The sequence below is a fragment of the Felis catus genome, chromosome C1 (assembly GCF_018350175.1).
Source record: "Felis catus isolate Fca126 chromosome C1, F.catus_Fca126_mat1.0, whole genome shotgun sequence".
Classification (NCBI taxonomy): domain Eukaryota; kingdom Metazoa; phylum Chordata; class Mammalia; order Carnivora; family Felidae; genus Felis; species Felis catus.
In genome coordinates this window covers 85,095,413-85,112,565 of record NC_058375.1, presented here as the reverse complement: position 1 = coordinate 85,112,565, position 17,153 = coordinate 85,095,413, and the positions used below count along the sequence as shown (strand labels likewise).

The following is a 17,153-nucleotide window of genomic DNA, read 5'->3' as shown; positions in this document are numbered from 1 at the left end:
TATTAAGGAACAAAGTACAATTGCCACATAAATCATTGTCTCTTCTGTTATCTAGTTATATGTACGTGAACCATTTATAAATTGCAGTCTGCTTAAAAGCAGTGAGACTTTGTGAGGTTGAAACCATTTTTCAAAGCCATCATAAAATCTCAGTAACTCTTATAAATGTAAAATGTACCCAGTTTCAGTAAAATCCATTTAAAACCTTTTTCTAATACTGTTTCCTTCCTAGAATGCTGACATTGTCCTATCATGAGATAAGCAGTCATGTGAAATGATAGAACTCACTTGGGTGAATAAGTAATTCACAATTAGGAAATCTACCAATTTAAATAATTAATGAACTGGAGACTCTGTTATCACATGACCGGTTATTTTAACAATTTAGGAATACCACACGTCACATAATACTGTAGAGCCTTGTACTAAACACAAACTCAACTTGCCTTAGAGCAGAAATCCAAGATTATAATAGAGCCGTACAAAGGAACTCCAAAAATTATAATGGACTTCTGCTTTAATGAAGGTTAAATTCTTGCTCAGCCATGGCTGTGAAGTGAATCAGAATTTAAAAATACTTTCTTCCAAATGACTCTCAGGCTATTGGGAATGTGGTCTGGTTTTCATTACTGCTGCTCTGCTAATTCAGTATAATTCCTGATAGTTATTGTCTCTCTCTTCTTGACTCTCTTCTGTAGGTATTCATTACATAAAACTTTTCTTGTTTCCTGCTTTATCTCTGATCTCTGTTATAAACAAGCCATGATATAACAGTATTTGTGAAATGAAATCAGCTGTCCTAACACCATTTTTTGAATAGTTCATTTTATCTTTGCTGCTTCAAAAGCCTCTTTATCATATATCAAACATTTATTAGTAAATCAAACTATTTCTAGTTTATTTTTCCACTAATCTATTACTGTACTCGTTGAAATTACTATAGCCTTATAATAGGTTATGAATTTTGATAGAGCATGATTCCCTTCCTGGCTGCCTTTTTCAGGAATTCTTGACTCTTTGTTATCTATCTGTTCTTCCAGATAAACTTTAGAAATGATTGTCAGATTCCATTAAAGATCCTGTTGGGGTTGTGATTGGAATTGCAATGAAATTTTAGATTAACTTGAAGAATAATCGACATCTTTGCAATAGAGAGTCTTTCTATCCAGAAGTATACTGGATATTCTATTGATTGAAATCCTGTGGTGTTCTTCAAGTCTTCATACAGGGTTTATATATTTTTTTTGTTACTTTGTTTCTATGAATTTTATAGATTTTAATACGACCTATTGTGAATGGGATTATTTTTCTTACATTTTCTAAATTTGTTGGTGTATAGGAAAATTATTGATTTTTGAATGTTTGTCTTGAATGTAGCCATCTAGTTTTCCAGTTGATTATTTTGGATTTTCTAGGTAAACATCGTATTTTATGCAAATTATGAGGTTACATAGCCCTCATTTTTTGTCTTGTTTCATTGTATTACTTCTCCCAGAAAAATGTGGACTAGCAAGAATTCTTGTCTTGTTCCTGATTTTGACAGGAATACTTTTAATATTCCGTGTTGTGTCATGTTTATTGTATTTTCCTGGTGGATAACTTCTATGGTGTTTAGGAAATGATTTTTTCCTAACTTTACAGAGTTCATGTCATGAACATGTGCTGAATTTCATTTGCTGTCTGTCAGACAGCAATTAAGATAATATTTTATCATTACTTTTATAGACTTCAGAATGGCAAATGGTCCTCACTTTCCTGGGATAAACCTTGCTTGGCCATGTTTTATAATACTCTGTTTTTTCAGATATTTAGTTTTGAGAGAGAGAGAGGGACAACAGTGTGAGTGGGGGAGGGGAAGAGAGAGAAGAAGACACAGAATCTGAAGCAAGCTCTAGGCTGTGAGCTGTCAGCACAGAGCCCGATTTGGGGCTCAGACCCACGAACCGCAAGATAATGACCTGAGCTGAAGTTGGATGCTTAACCCACTGAGCCACCCAGGAGCCCCTATAATTCTTTTAATGCACAGTTGATTTGAATCACTAACATTTTATTTAAACTTTTTGCATCTATATTTGTAGTTGATTTTGGTCTTTGGTTATAAGATTGTGTGTGTGTGTGTGTGTGTGTGTGTGTGCGCACGTGCACGCCTGCCTAGTTTTGGTTTCAGTGTTATGCTAATCTCATAGAATGAACTCTAGAAGAGCTTAAATAAGTATGAGTTTTTAAAGTTAAATTTTTTTTAAATTTTATGATAGAACTTATGCACATAGCTGTCTGAGCCTTTAGAAATGGAAATATTTGACTAATTAAAAAAATTCTTCTACCGTTATTACTGTCCAGAGTTACTACTACTTATTTGATGAAGTTTTATAATTCTAGACTTTTCTAGAAATTCATCCATTTCATTTCGATTTAAAATTTTTTTTTGTCTGACTTAAAGTTGTATATAGTATTTTCATATAATTTTAAAGAGTGTCTTCTATATTAGCAGTTGTGTCATCCTTTTTATTTCTGATACTGTTTGTGTTCTTTCTATTTTGTAGTCAGACTTGCCAAAAACAGTTTTCTTGGTCTTTTGCAGACTTGATTTTCCTGATTTTTAGACTTACTAGTTTGTTAATTTCTACCTTTATTTTTAATCTATCTTCCTTCCTGCTTTCTTTGGTTATATTTTGTTGTAAACACCTCTTGAATTACATGATTATTTCAATACTTTAAGTCTTTTTTTTTTTAAAGGATTCTTTTAAGATGATAAAAGCCTCTTTTGAATACTACCTTGATTGTATCACATGTGTTTTGATATGAAATGCCTTCATTGTTATTCATTTTAAAGAAGACTTTTAAATTTTGGTTTCCTATTTAACCTGAAGGTTATTTAGAAAAGTAGTTTTGGAAATATCTAGGTGGGTCATTTTTTCCTTAGATTTTGTTGTTAATTTTTCACTTTGTTCCATTTTGGATAGATACTTACCTGTATCCTGTATAATTATTTCTTTTCTGGAAATTATTGAGATGTGGTCTGTGGTTTAATAACGTATTTTATTGGGATAAGGATTCCTATGTGTCTGTTGTATCAAACTTCTTCGTTATTTCTATTTGTTTTGACACCTGCATCGTATCCTAAAAATAATATGTTCTGTGATTTATTCTCTTAATGAGGGACATCTAGCTTACCTAATTTTTTTGTTTTGCCAGCATTAAAAAAAACACTTTTGTGAACATGTTTGTACATTATATCTTTGGTTAAAAGGGAATATTTCTGTAGGATAGATTCCCAGATTCACATACATACATAGTCACATACCAAACTAATTGGAATAATTCTATGCATTCAAAGATTTAATCTTATACATAATAAATAATAACATATCCTTAATTTGTTTACATCACTGTTATTTGGGTGTTTGGTCTATTAGTCAAACCCTGTCTGAATTGACCATATGCCAAATAATACAGCATCAAATGCTTTTGTTTGTCTTCTATCCACTTCCTTTGTCCAGGTCCAATTTCTGTTAGTTTAGTCTAGGACTCCAGATTTTAAAAAATATGTAGTATCTTTCAAGAATTATATTTGACATTTTCAGTGATTTTTAATCATAGTATCAGTGATCGTTTTGACTTCACAGCGTTTGGTCTCTTGCATACCCCCAGCTCTTTTACCATGATCTCCATTCTTCTTCTTCTTCTTCTTCTTCTTCTTCTTCTTCTTCTTCTTCTTCTTCTTCTCCTAATGTTTATTTATTTATTTTGAGAGACAGAGAGCATGATCAGGGGAGAGGCAGAGAGAAAGGGAGAGAGAATCCCAAGTGGGCTCTGTGCTAAGCAGCATAGAGCCTGACATGGAGCTCAATTTTATAAACTGTGAGATCATGACCTGAGTCCAAATCGACTTAACCAACTGAGCCACTCAGACACTCTATAACTTCTCCATTCTTAGTCCTCATTTTGATTCATCTCTCTTTTTTGTTTTTTAACATTTATTCATTCTTGAGAGTGAGACAGAGCATGAGCAGGGGAGGGGCAGAGAGAGAGGGAGACACAGAATCTGAAGCAGGCTCCAGGTTCTGAGCTGTCAGCACAGGGCCCGACGTGGGGCTCGAACTCACAGACTGCGAGATCATGACCTGAGCTGAAGTCAGACGCTTAACCGACTGAGCCACCCAGGCACCCCTGTGATTCATCTCTCTCTAAAGATTTTTTTTAACATTTATTTAGTTTTGAGAGACAGAGCACGAGTGGGGAAGGAGCAGAGAGAGAGAGGGAGACACAGAATGCGAAGCAGGCTCCAGGCTCTGAGCTGTCAGCATGGAGCCTGAGGCAGGGCTCGAACTTGTGAACCACAAGATGATGACCTGAGCTGAAGTCCTGAAGTCGGACGCTTAACTGACTGACCCACCCAGGCCCCCCTTGATTCATCTCTTCATTGGCTAAATTATCTCTTTAGCTTTTTTCAGGAAGATCGTATATACTTGAATATACATTTATGTGGCTTTTGCATATGAATGGCATCTCTGACAATATTTATTTTTTACTACCTTAAGAAGTTTTGTTTCTATGTCATGGCACTGTCTTTCTATTCCTCCTCTCCTAAGGAAGTAATTCTTCTTCATTTTCTTTTTAAAAATTTCAGGTCGAATATATAAGCATTCTCAGCAACCTTTGATTACATATGAGAAACATAATGTGACAGACTATCCAAAGAATGTGGGAGGCTCCCGTTCTTTATTTCTTCTGAAGGCTCATGGTAAGTTACCTGTATAGCATTCTTATGTTTTGTGGAATAAATTTACCTGATGGCTCAGTGCTGGCTGGATTAGGAATGGTACTGAGCTTTATTTATTTATTTATTTATTTATTTATTTATTTATTTATAAATGTTTATTTATATTTGAGACAAAGCATGAATGGGGGAGGGTCAGAGAGGGGGATAGACAGAGGCTCCGAAGTGGGCTCTGCACTGACAACGGGGAGCCTGATGCGGAGCTGGAACCCATGAATCATGAGATCATGACCTGAGCTGAAGTTGGTTGCTCAACCCACTGAGCCACCCAAGTGCCCCAGTAGTGGGCATAATTTAGCAAAATGTTCATAAGTCTTCTATGTTCAAATATTAACATTTGCAGGTAGCAGCGTCTATCTTAATGTTTGCAAATTTTTATTAAAAGTAGAGAGTAGGGATCATTCAGTGGTTTTAACCCTGGCTGCACTTTAAAATCACTAATGGAGCTTGTAAGACATCTATAATTTTTCAAGAGTGCCCTAGTTGTTTCTAACTGTAGCCAGAGTTAAGTACCACTGGGTTAATCAGTTTAATTTTTGTGAGACCTTAATTATGACATTTATTAAAATAAAGGCTTATAATAGAAGAGTGCTTTGTGATTTTGATTATTTAACAGTAGTTCAGTCTCAAAGATACAGTTTTGTTGAACTGATCAGTGTACAAAGTATTTGAGGCTATACAAATTACTCAGTGCTATACATAAATATTGTATACTTAAAATGATGAAATTAACTATGTTGGAAGAGCAGTCATCTAAAAACAAGGCTCTGGTTCTACGGATAAAAGTTTATTCCATTTGAAAAGTAGCCTGTTTTATTTTCGAAAAGATGGGATTTAAAAGAAGGGGAATATTATAGTGTATACTATACTACTCTTCAGTACTAGTATTGGGTGGGGGGATATTTCCTTATTTGGTATATTTCCTTTATATTCTTCAGTTATTCCTTCCAGTAGAGTTTCAATAAATGTCATCATAGTTAAGCTTGAAAATCACTTTATTATTGATAATTTGCTTCTAGTAGTAGCTCCAGTTTGACAGTAATGGGATTCACATGTAACATGCCTATTTGTTTTTCATTGTTTATTGGAATGAGAAGTGAGAAGGTGCTGAGATACCTGCAGAAGGGCTGTCTTAGTGTAATGGTTAAGAGCACAGTTGCTGAAGCCAGAGTGGGTTTGAATCCCGACTTTGTAACCTTAGGTGTTACTTACTTAACTTCACTATTCTTTAGTTTCCCCAACCGGTAAAGGCGGAATACTAATTGTGACTACTTCATGGGATTGTTGTAAACATCAATTAGATTAATACACATAAAGCTCTTAGTGCCTGGCACGCAGTAGGGGCTACGGAAGTTTCGCTATTAGGAGTAGTGGTGGTGGTGGTAAAACTATGATATATAGGGAGTTGTTGGGTTATGCTTACATTCACTGAATGTATTTTGTTCGCTGTTTTCTGTGTTCCGAGCACTTGGCTTGGTCATGTAAGAAACAGCTTGGTTTGTGATGTCATCCATTCTATTTTTTCACCCACAGGTGCTTTAATGTTTGTGGCATGGATGACTACTGTTAGCATAGGTGTGCTCATGGCTCGGTTCTTCAAATTTGTTTGGGCAAAGCCTGTTTTTGGTCAAGCAGCTTGGTTTCAGGTAGGTGGGAGAAAAAGCTTCATGCAATTTCCGTATTCTTTAAACATTGCAACATGAAAACTTATGTAGTATGTTTCTTTTTCTTTCTTTCTTTTTTTTTTTTTTTTGGTGGTTTACAGTTGTAGTTTTGGAATCCTAATAATTTCTTCATTTTGCCCTTTGATTTCCCAACCAACTGAAAATAGACATAAGATACTTGATGGAGGTCAAAATAGAGACAGCTTTATGAGGTTCAGGGTGGATTAGAGAATGTCTCGGGGCCATGTGCATTCATTCCTTTGTAACATAGACTTTGGGACACAAAAGATCCTGACTTACATGTCTGTTTGGCCAAGGGGAGAGCCTGGAAGAACGTTCACTTCCTGCACTGAGTATAGATGAGTCAAGGAGGATAGGAGAGCAGAAGAAAGAAATAGTGGGGGTTAATGCATTTCTAAGCAGGGATCTGTCCTGGTTGTTGCCAATGAGTGGTTAGACTATTCCTAGCTCACTAATCAAGATCATCTATCTCCTCTGTGTGTAGGAAGAGGAGCCAGAAGTGTTCCTTTTCATGCTGCACCTTTGCATGGGATGAGGAAGCAGTCTCCTAGTAGAAAGACAAGAGTCAGTAAGCACTCCTCAAAACAAAGGAAAACAAACTGTATCTTTCATGTGTCATGGAGTGTAGATAGTTGCACGTGTAGTGGAATATTAGTAATTATGTGTTGAGCTAGAATGTACACATCTGCTTTTGAAAAAAATACTGCTTATTGAAACAGTTTTAACTTTATAAGGGGTATTCTTGAAACTTTATATTCATATAAATTTGTAGCATTTAAAACTTTCCTCATCTAACCTCATTTCTCACTATTGGCTGGCAGAGTCAATCTGTTTTATTTGTCCTTACTACTGCTGTGTGCTTTGCTGCTGTCTGTCTCTGCCTTTGGCTTCTCTGTCTTTCTCTCTCTGCCTCTGTTTCTCTCTCATCTGTTCGTGTGGATATTCCCAACTGGAAAATTCTTTGTGTCTTTGCTTTACCAATTCAGATTCTCCACTGCTTTTAAAACTATGATGTGTATATATATGGTGTGATATGTAGAGTGATTATATGTCCTTTCCCTGGGATAGTTTTGGTTTGCACCATTTATCCTGGCATACTCAACTGTTACTCCACTCTCAATATTCTCAGGATTTAGACAATGCATTGACACTTCATATATGTTTCTCTGATCTACTCAGTTGTTTCCTAAGCTCCTTGGCAGACAGCTCTGTTTCCTTGCTGTCTCCTTGTATCTGGTAGAGCACTGTGCTTGGTGGTGGTACTTAATAAAGGAAGGAAATGAAGGACTTGGCAAGTAGGTGTGCTCTGTGTGTGAAATATCCATTCCTGCTGCTCGTGCTGGTGAAGTCTTCGCAAATGCTTTGGAACGATGGGCATGGCAGCTTAGAATTTTCTTTAAAGTTCATTTAGTAAAATATTTTAAAACTCACTGCAAACTGTGATTAGATGTCAGTCAAATGCATGCCTTCAGGGAATCTCGCCCCATGATTTTTTCCCCACACTTATGCCAACTACTTTCACTTACATGGTTGACTGTCTTCTCATGGTGTCATTTCACCCTTGCAGGTACACCGGACGCTCATGCTCACTACTACTGCCCTCACCTGCATTGCTTTTGTTCTGCCTTTTATTTACAGAAGAGGCTGGAGTTGGGTAAGTATCTCTTCAGCAGGATTTTTTTTTTTTTATATAAATTCATTTTGATGACCAAGGAGATTGCTGTTATATACTCACATGGATGGGTAAAAAGATATTTCTGCATACATCTCTCTTCTTTCCTTTTTTAATCATCTGGTGACTGTTCCAGATGGCTGGGGGTCAGGGACAGAGCGAGGATGTTGTTGTGGATAACTGGGTAATGAAATATATTTTTAGGCTACAGCAAATGTTACATATACTCTACATAGCTTGGGTGAATTTTTTCACTGTGGAGTGGTGAAAATTCAAAGTGTGATATCTAAGGAATGTGAACACTGTAAGTGGTTTTCTCTAACTCACACTATGATTACCACTAAGCTAACATGAGAGCCAGGATATTTACTGGTATGTTCACTGGTGTATCTTAGGCACCCAGAGCAGATTCTGGTACATAGTAGGTCCTCAGTAATTATTGAATGAAGGGGTAAGGCTTACTGAAAACAAGCGATGTACCCAAGGTCAGAACCTGTGCTCTTTTGTAAAACTTTTCCAGTTTTACAGCCAGTCAGAATTCAATATCAAAATTCAATACAGTAAAACCTTGGATTGTGAGTAACTCACTCTGTGAGTGTTCTGTAAGACAAGTAGACATTTCTAATAAATTTTAACTTGACAAATGTGCGATGTCTTGTAATAAAAGTAGCACCCGATGCTGAATGTCACATGATCACCACTGAGCCAATGATTCTTGAAATTCGCTTTGATATACAAGTGCTTTGGATTACAAGCCTGTTTCTGGAACAAATTATGTTCTCAAACCAAGGTTTTACTGTATTTCACTTTGGGCTGTTGCCCCAAGGGCAAGACTGATGAATCTTGGGTCACTAAGAAACCTCCCTCCTGCTTTTTAGGTAGTTTCTAGATTGGCCGACCTATTTTTTAAAGGAAGTTATTAAGATTTTCTGATATGAACTTTATTTTATGCAGGCATTTGGGTCAAGGGTTAATACTTATTATATAAACTCTGTAGTTTGCACTCTTTGCAGTTTATGATTAGGATAGTATAAAGGGAATAGTATAGTAGCAACATCACAGGCTTTCTGAGAATTGAGAGTTAAATAGCTGAAAGTACTTAGGCTAGTTTCCTGTGCATTCTAAGCAAATACAAGAATTTTGCGGCAGTTGCTACTGTTGTTTTATGAGATAGAGGCACTCTCCTTCTCCATGGTCCTGGTTATCATTTTATCTGTGTATAACTGAGTCCATGGCTTGAAAGTGTTTTTCTAATGTTCTTTTGTCAGCTTATTGTTCCTGTTTACCAAAGCTTCCTATCATGGCTTGGAAACCACTATATCCTTCTTCTAGATCACAGATTTTAGAGTCTACCCAAGCACGGCAGTCAGTGACAACAGACTATAATATTCCCCCATCTAAACATGTCACAGGTTAGAGCATCTCTTTAGTCCCTCTCTTAAGTTTTTAAGTGGAAAAATTGTGCTAAGTGCTAAATGTGCTAAAACTGTCTGCTCTTTTGAGCAGATATACAGCGTCTCTAAGAGAGGGGTGGAGCCGAAACTGTTGAGATACTTTGTTGATGGTCTTTTCTCGGGTTAGACCTTCATTCTGAACAGAGGAGATAAGATTTTAATGCAGTGGCTATATAGGCTATTCACTTAATCAACATTCATTGAGTGACTAAGGTTCTATTAAGCACTTGAGTTATAAGGAATCATATATAGAACCTTCATCTCAGGAAAACACAGAGGTCTGAACAAATAATTACCATACGTTGGGATGATTGCTCCTGACATGAGGATACTAACTAGTCCTGGGTGGGGTGTACTGGTCTGGTGTTGGTGATTACCTAACATCCTAATGGGGGAGAGGCAGCGCTCCGCATGGCTGCCACCACCACCATTTACACACTGTGTGGCATTGGACACATTGCTTGATATCTCTAAGTTTCGGTTCCTCATTTTAGAAATGGGATATTGATCATATGACTTCACTCATATGAGGACCTTAAGATGTAAAACAGATGAACATAAGGGAAGGGAAGCAAAAATAATATAAAAACAGGGAGGGGGACAAAACACAAGAGACTCTTAAATATGGAGAACAAACAAAGGGTTGCTGGAGGGGTTGTGGGAGGGGGGGATGGGCTAAATGGGTAAGGGGCACTAAGGAATCTACTCCTGAAATCATTGTTGCACTATATGCTAACGAACTTGGATGTAAATTAAAAAAATAAATTAAATACAAAAATTAAAAAAAATAAAGGTGGGATATTGATAACTGTCAAGCATTGTAGTGAGCATTAGTAATAATGTCTATCAAGTATGTGCTTGGTATGAAGTAGGCACTCAGTGAATGGTACCTATTATTAATAATAAATGTTTAAAGCTACAGAAAAACACTAAGAGTCCATCTGTGTGTATTATTTTTAACATGAGGATTTAAACTGATGGGCGAGATCGAGATGATGGAAACGATGTAACTTTGTTCAGCATGCAGGTTATCACCCATACCTTGGCTGTCTAGTGATGGTTTTAGCAGTTCTTCAGCCTCTTCTAGCAGCCTTCAGGCCACCTTTATATGACCCCAGGTACTTATAGCTTTTTAATTTTTTTTTTAAATGTTTATTTAGTTTGAGAGAGAGAGAGAGAGAGAGAGCATGCACATGCACATGGGAGAGGGGCAGAAAGAGAGGGAGAGAGAGAATCCCAAGCAGGCTCCATGCTGTCAGCATAGAGCCTGATGCGGGGCTCGATCTCATGAACCACGGGTGAGATCATGACCTGAGCTGAAATCAAGAGTTAGACACTTAACAGACTGAGCCACTCAGGCACCCTGAGTACTTATCGCTTTTATATATAAATGGCCTTAACATTATTTGGCAAACTAATTCCTTTTTAAGTGAAAATCCTTTGCACTGTATGAAATTCAGTGATAAATTATATTTACTTTAAAAGGTTTTAAAGCGTATTTCAGATATCTAATTCTCAGGTGCATGCTTTTTATTCTCTTGGGAATTAATTGTAGTTCTGTCTCTTTTGAGAATACTGATTGGTTCTTTATTTGGTAGAAGGCAAATGTTTAACTGGACGCACTGGAGTATGGGAACAGCTGCTAGAATAATAGCAGGTAAGTAATTGTGATGCCACTTATTCATATATAATTGCTGGTTGTTTATATTGCAAGTTGTAATTTGGATTAAATGATTTTTAGATGTATTGGTAATTCGAGTAATTGGTTGTTGAGGGGAAATCAACCTTAAACATTGAAATCCAGAAAGTAATTTCTAGAGGTAACTATTTAAGTTGTTATTTCAATTTTAAGTTTAAGGTTTTTAAAATTGCTTTAAAACTTTCCTTCTAAGACTTTTTTTTTTTAGCATTTGCCTTTGCCAGCAGAATAAGCAAGCTATGCTAATGGCCAAATGCTCAAGTTGAGGGTCATTTGTGAGTTGGGCTGAGGTGGGCTGTCTGCAGGTCTTTTCCATGGGGATGGTACCTTCCAGGGAAGGTGATTGTCAAAAGTCAAGCACAGTTATCCAGTATATTTTTACGTGTTATATAATAAATTCCTAAACTGACATCTCCTACTCTCACATTTCTGTAGTCTTTGGGGGTTCTTCACGGAGGGAGGAGTATAGTTAGCAATGATTTCCATACTTTTCTCCCTTCCAACATTGCAGACTTAAAGCTTTTTGGAAAGTTTGAGTGTCTCTTTTTAAACAATTGGTGGATCATGATTATAATTTCCCATCTGACCGTTTCTAGTCTTACAATAAAAAAAGATTAAATTAACTATTTGGTCTTAAATATTAATCTAATTCATCTCACAAACTCTTACTGTGTTTTAGTTGATATAGTTCACACACGTGCACACATAATTATCTCTCTTGGTGGTGACTACATTTGAATATATATATTTTTCTTCTAAATGTAGTGGCAGCAATGTTCCTGGGAATGGATTTACCAGGACTGAACCTTCCTGGCCCATGGAAAACCTATGCAATGACTGGATTTGTAGCCTGGCATGTTGGGACTGAAATTGTCCTGGAGATACATGCTTACCGACTTTCTCGAAAAGGTAGCCTGCTCAAAAAGCCATGTTACGTAGAATCACTTTTATACAAACTCTTGGAATGTAATTAGTTTCTAGATACTAGTGGTTGACGCTTACATGATAGCTCACTGAAAATGTCTGTGGTGATTAGTCAGTGTTAGAACTCGTGGAAATATTCTGTCTTTGTGTTTTATACTCATTAGTATTAGAATTTGTGAGTAAAAAGGGGAACGATTTTAGGTTTTGGGGAAGAAGTCTTTTTTCAGTAAGTACTTTTTATTTTGATGCTGGTCTGAAGGCAGTACACACTGAGGTTCCTGAATGCGTGGAGCTGAGGGAACCCAGAAACGGAGGAAGAAGAGCTGCCCAAAGTCAACAGAGGGCAAAGCTGCAGACAGATTTTACCTGTTTGATAAATGTGCTGTGTGCTATCACTTAGGTTTTCATATACATAATTTATAGCTGCCTAACTAGGCAGACTAGATAGGAAGAACTTACTTTGCCCAAGCTTTCTGGTGGCAAGGTCCATTTTGGTTTTGGTGCCAAAGATATCTGTAGCCATTAGGAATCAAGATACCTATAGCCATTAGGAGTGGACAAATTAGTAGAGAGTGGGTGGTGACATTCTTTAAAAATTTTTTTTATTGTTTTTTATTTTTTGAGAGAGAGAAAGCAAGCTGGGGAGGGGCAGAGAGAGAGAGAGAGAGAGAGAGAGAGAGAGAGAGAGAATCGGAAGCAGGCTCCAGGCTCTGAGCTGTCAGCACAGAGCCTGACGTGGGCTCAAAATCTCAAACTGTGAGATCATGACCTGAGCCAAAGTCAGAGGCTTAACCGACTGAGCCACTCAGGCACCCCGAGAGTGGGTGACATTTTAAACTAGCTTGGTTTCTGGGTTATGTCCTTTGTATCTTATTTAGTTTCCAACCCCCTAAATAGTAAGTAAAGGTGGCCTTCTAAAAACAAAACCTCTTTGTTGTGAATCTAGGAGCTTTTCAGAGCTGAGTAGTAAAAATCTATCCTGCCATTTTTGGTCCTTGATAGGGTCACATAGATGGGGTTTTTGATGACCACTGAATTATGGTGTGCTGTTTAAAATACATATATACTTAAAATGTGGTTTGTTAAGACACTAATATGGTGTTTATTGACCAGAAGAGGCATGTTTTAAGTCCCTTGACAAATGTGTGCTGTAGCCAGTCTGTCCCAATTTGTGAGAGCCTTATATATTCAGGAAGTTTGTAACGCTTAGTAGCTTGAAATGGGAGAATATATACCCTGGAAATCAGCAAATGCTACACATCACTTTTTTTTTTGAGAGTTAGTTTATTGGCATACTCACTGGCCTCATAAACTTATGTTGTTGTTCTTGACAGTTGAAATATTGGATGATGCCAGAATTCAGATCCTTCAGTCATTTACTGTAGCTGAAACGGAAGTAAGTACTCCTTTTCTTACTTATTGACACAAACCTTAATGATAGTCGTTTCTTTCTTTCATATCTCAATTTTTCTTTCAGGGACATGCTTTTAAAAAGGTGGCGTTAGCAGTTTATATCTGTGGGAATGTGACTTTTCTCATCGTATTCTTATCTGCAATCAATCGTCTATGAGCAAGCAAAGACCTTGGCTTTGCAGACCAGATGATAATTATCATTAAGCCAAAGAAACTTGAAGCCTGTACCGACTGCCTGGAACGTATTCATGAATTCTAATTTGGAAGACCAGGCCATGTCTGTAGAGGAATTCCGAAGTATGGTCCTTAGGGATCAGCTTTCAGCAGGGTCCTATGGATTCGAAAAAGGATATCAAGCCTTTGTGTGTGATTCTGAGTGTTACCAAGGAAGGTTGTACTTGAGGAGAAGTGATTATCAAATATTTTCTATGATGAGATTTTTAGAATGTTAGCATTTAAGAAAATAACTGTTTGGAAAGGCAGAAATGATGTCATTCGGATGAAATGGGGATTCTATTAAGGTACATGTATTTTGGGCTATACAGGTGCTGTGGTACTTTAAAGAAACCATCTATACTTGTTTATCAGGATGGTTTTTCTTAGGACTTTTTGTGAAACTATGTTTTCCAGTACAGTGTTTTGGACATGTCCTTTTTTCTGTGTGTTCTGTTACTTCTCTGGTAAAGGTGGAGGTGGGGTTAACATTGTATTCACATTTAATTATATGTGAATATTATAGTTTCTTTCTTAGTGATGAAATGCAAGTATGCATCTTCTGCTTAAGACTGTATTTATATGGGCGCCTGGGTGGCTCATTTGGTTAAGCCTCCGACTCTTGATTTTAGCTCAGGTCATGATCTCATGGTTCGTGAGTTTGAGCCCCACACTGGGCTCTTTGCTAACAGCGCTGAGCCTGCTTGGGATTCTCTCTCTCTCTCCTTTTCTGTCTGCCTCTCCTCTGTGCTGCTTGTGCTCTCTCTCTCAAAATAAATAAATAAACATTTAGTAAAAAATACTCTATTTATATATTCAGTAAAATGATATTTTATATGTGAATTGTTTTGAGTGTAAGATTCAAATCCTAGCTTTTGGAGATTGTAGACTTGCATTTCAAAATTAATAAAATTTACCCTTGTAAATATATTTAAGAGCTACTCTCTTTCTTTGAGGTAATAAATAATATGGGTGGATCCTTTTTGTTAGAAGTTCCTGATGCTGTAATGAATTAGAACGTCAGTGTTGTTTTCCTTCCTACTCTAATCTCTTTTTTTAGTGGCTGGGTTTCCTATTTGCTATGAGGACTTCTAACCAGTGGGTGGCACCATAATACCAAAGTACTGCTTTGTTTCTGTTTCATTGTGCTGTCACTCATTTCTAGTACTTGGATAATACCATGGAGTGGCATTTCCCTTAATTCCGCCAACTCTTAATTTGTATTTGAAAAGTTTCTGCCTTTTTTTTGGTGGGGTAAGGGGTTTGGGGTTGTGAGTTAGAAACTGAAATTAGGGACTGTTATTATTTTTCCTGGTTACATTTCTGTTTGTTTTCTAATCATGATTATTTGTAACAATTGCTTGATAGTTCCCTTTACCTTCATCTGACTCTGTAACAAATGAATATAACTATTTTAATCAGAGGAAATAAAACTGGACATTGCAAAAAGAAGCTTAGGAAGGCATATTTTATCTTTTAGGCATTCTTTCTGATTATGTTATAGTTTCTGCTTGGTCTGAGGACCTAATCTGTATTTGGTGTTAATAGCCTTAGCTGTGTATCCTATTGTATCCTACATCTTTTATGGGGTAAAATGATATGGAAGTTTTATTTTTGTTCCTTATATAAGTGTTTATCATAAATAGCTTAGGGTTGAGATGTGAATCTTCTGTGTTCATGGTCTGTGCCAGGCTACTTACAGTTTCAATTTTTTTTTAAATAGTTTCATTAATTTTTTTTAGTATAGAAAAGTGTATACTAAAATATTTTCCTCCAGTTTTCAATTATAAGGGGCTTAAAGGTTAATAAATTTTAATATAATTTTCCTTGTACATGACAAAGAAAAATTCTTTTAAGGGGAAAATGAACCTGTTGTGTTTGGTTTTCAAGTATATGGACTTACTGAATTTCCAGCACCGAGGTTAAGATATTTTAACTTTTTCTTTTTAACTGGTTCATCTTTTTGCACTATTTTGATATATCATCAATTAACATATAGAATTCTCCAAAAAGTCTTTAATCTTGATAGATGCCATTTTATTAATACCAAATTATGATTTTTCTGTTTATGAATTGTTAATATCCACAGATTGAAAAATGCCTATTCTTCACTCCTGTCATCATTTCTTCTTGTTTTTGTAATAAAGTTTTTTTAAACTTCCTTTGGTAGGAGTGATTGTTAAACTAAATGCCTTTAGATCTTCATCAGTGTTCCTGCTGAAGTTATGATCAAAATCAAAACTTTTAAGGGTGTCTGAGTGGCCCAGTTGTTAAGAGCTTAAGCGTTGAACTCTTGATTTCGGCATAGGTCATGAACTCTCACAGTCTTGAGATCGTAGGGCTCGTGCTGGGTGTGGAGCCTGCTTAAGATTCTCTCTCTTGCGCACCTGGGAGGCTCAGTTGGTTAAGCGTCAGACTTCTTGGCTCAAGTCATGATGCCCCGGTCTGTCAGTTTAAGCCCTGCATTGGGTGAGCTTGTGCGCCACTTCCAGTGAGCACGAGCCCTGAGCCCTGCTTCCAGTGAGAGCACGAGCACACTTCGGTTGAGCGGGAGCCCTGCTGTGGCTGAGCATGAGCCCCACCGCTTTGGTTGAGCGGGAGCCCTGCTGCGGGTGAGCTCGAGCCCTGCTTCCAGTGAGAGCACGAGCCCCGCTTCGGTTGAGCGGAAGCCCTGCTGCGGGTGAGCATGAGCCCTCCTTCCAGTGGGCACGAGCCCCGCTTCCAGTGAGAGCACGAGCCCCGCTTCGGTTGAGCGGGAGCCCTGCTGCGGGTGAGCACGAACCCTGCTTCCAGGGAGCACGAGCCCTGCTTCCGGTGAGCACGAGCCCTGCTCCGGGTGAGCGGGAGCCCTGCTGCGGGTGAGCACGAGCCCCGCTTCCAGTGAGCACGAGCCCCGCTTCCAGTGAGCACGAGCCCTGCTTCGGTTGAGCTGGAGACCTGCTTCTGGTGAGCCCTGCTTCTTTTTCCCTTCCCCTTCCCCTTCCCCTTCCCCTTCCCCTTCCCCTTCCCCTTCCCCTTCCCCTTCCCCTCCTCCTCCCCTGTCCCTCCCCTCCCCTCCCCTTTGCCGCTTGCTCACTTGCACCTTCTCCCCCCAAAAATATTTTTTCTCTCTCTCCCTCTGCCCCTCCCCTGCACATGCACCCACTCTCTCAGGAAAAAAAAAAAATTATAAGTTACCTTCCTTAATATGGTTTCCATTATAAGATGAAAATAAGTAATGTTTTTTGGAAAAGATGAAACAAATTCTAGAAAATTGTGGTTGGTTAACATTCACAACTGAGGCTGTTTTTTGCTTTTATTATTTTTTGCTCTG

General features: G+C 37.7%; 1 protein-coding gene across 6 annotated transcripts in view; it reads left to right on the top strand.

Annotated features, from left to right (window-relative positions):
* The window catches only part of FRRS1 (ferric chelate reductase 1), a 103,077-nt gene extending 88,800 nt beyond the window's left edge, over window positions 1–14,277 (top strand). For all 6 annotated transcript variants that reach the window (XM_019837488.2, XM_045036266.1, XM_045036264.1 and 3 more), the window contains 8 exons: window positions 4,631–4,744; window positions 6,314–6,426; window positions 8,033–8,119; window positions 10,612–10,709; window positions 11,190–11,248; window positions 12,056–12,199; window positions 13,549–13,610; window positions 13,692–14,277. In XM_019837488.2, the coding sequence (XP_019693047.2) occupies window positions 4,631–4,744; window positions 6,314–6,426; window positions 8,033–8,119; window positions 10,612–10,709; window positions 11,190–11,248; window positions 12,056–12,199; window positions 13,549–13,610; window positions 13,692–13,784 (770 nt within the window). In that variant the 3' untranslated portion in view covers window positions 13,785–14,277. The remainder of the gene's footprint in view (window positions 1–4,630; window positions 4,745–6,313; window positions 6,427–8,032; window positions 8,120–10,611; window positions 10,710–11,189; window positions 11,249–12,055; window positions 12,200–13,548; window positions 13,611–13,691) is intronic.
* The last annotated feature ends 2,876 nt before the right edge of the window (window positions 14,278–17,153 follow it).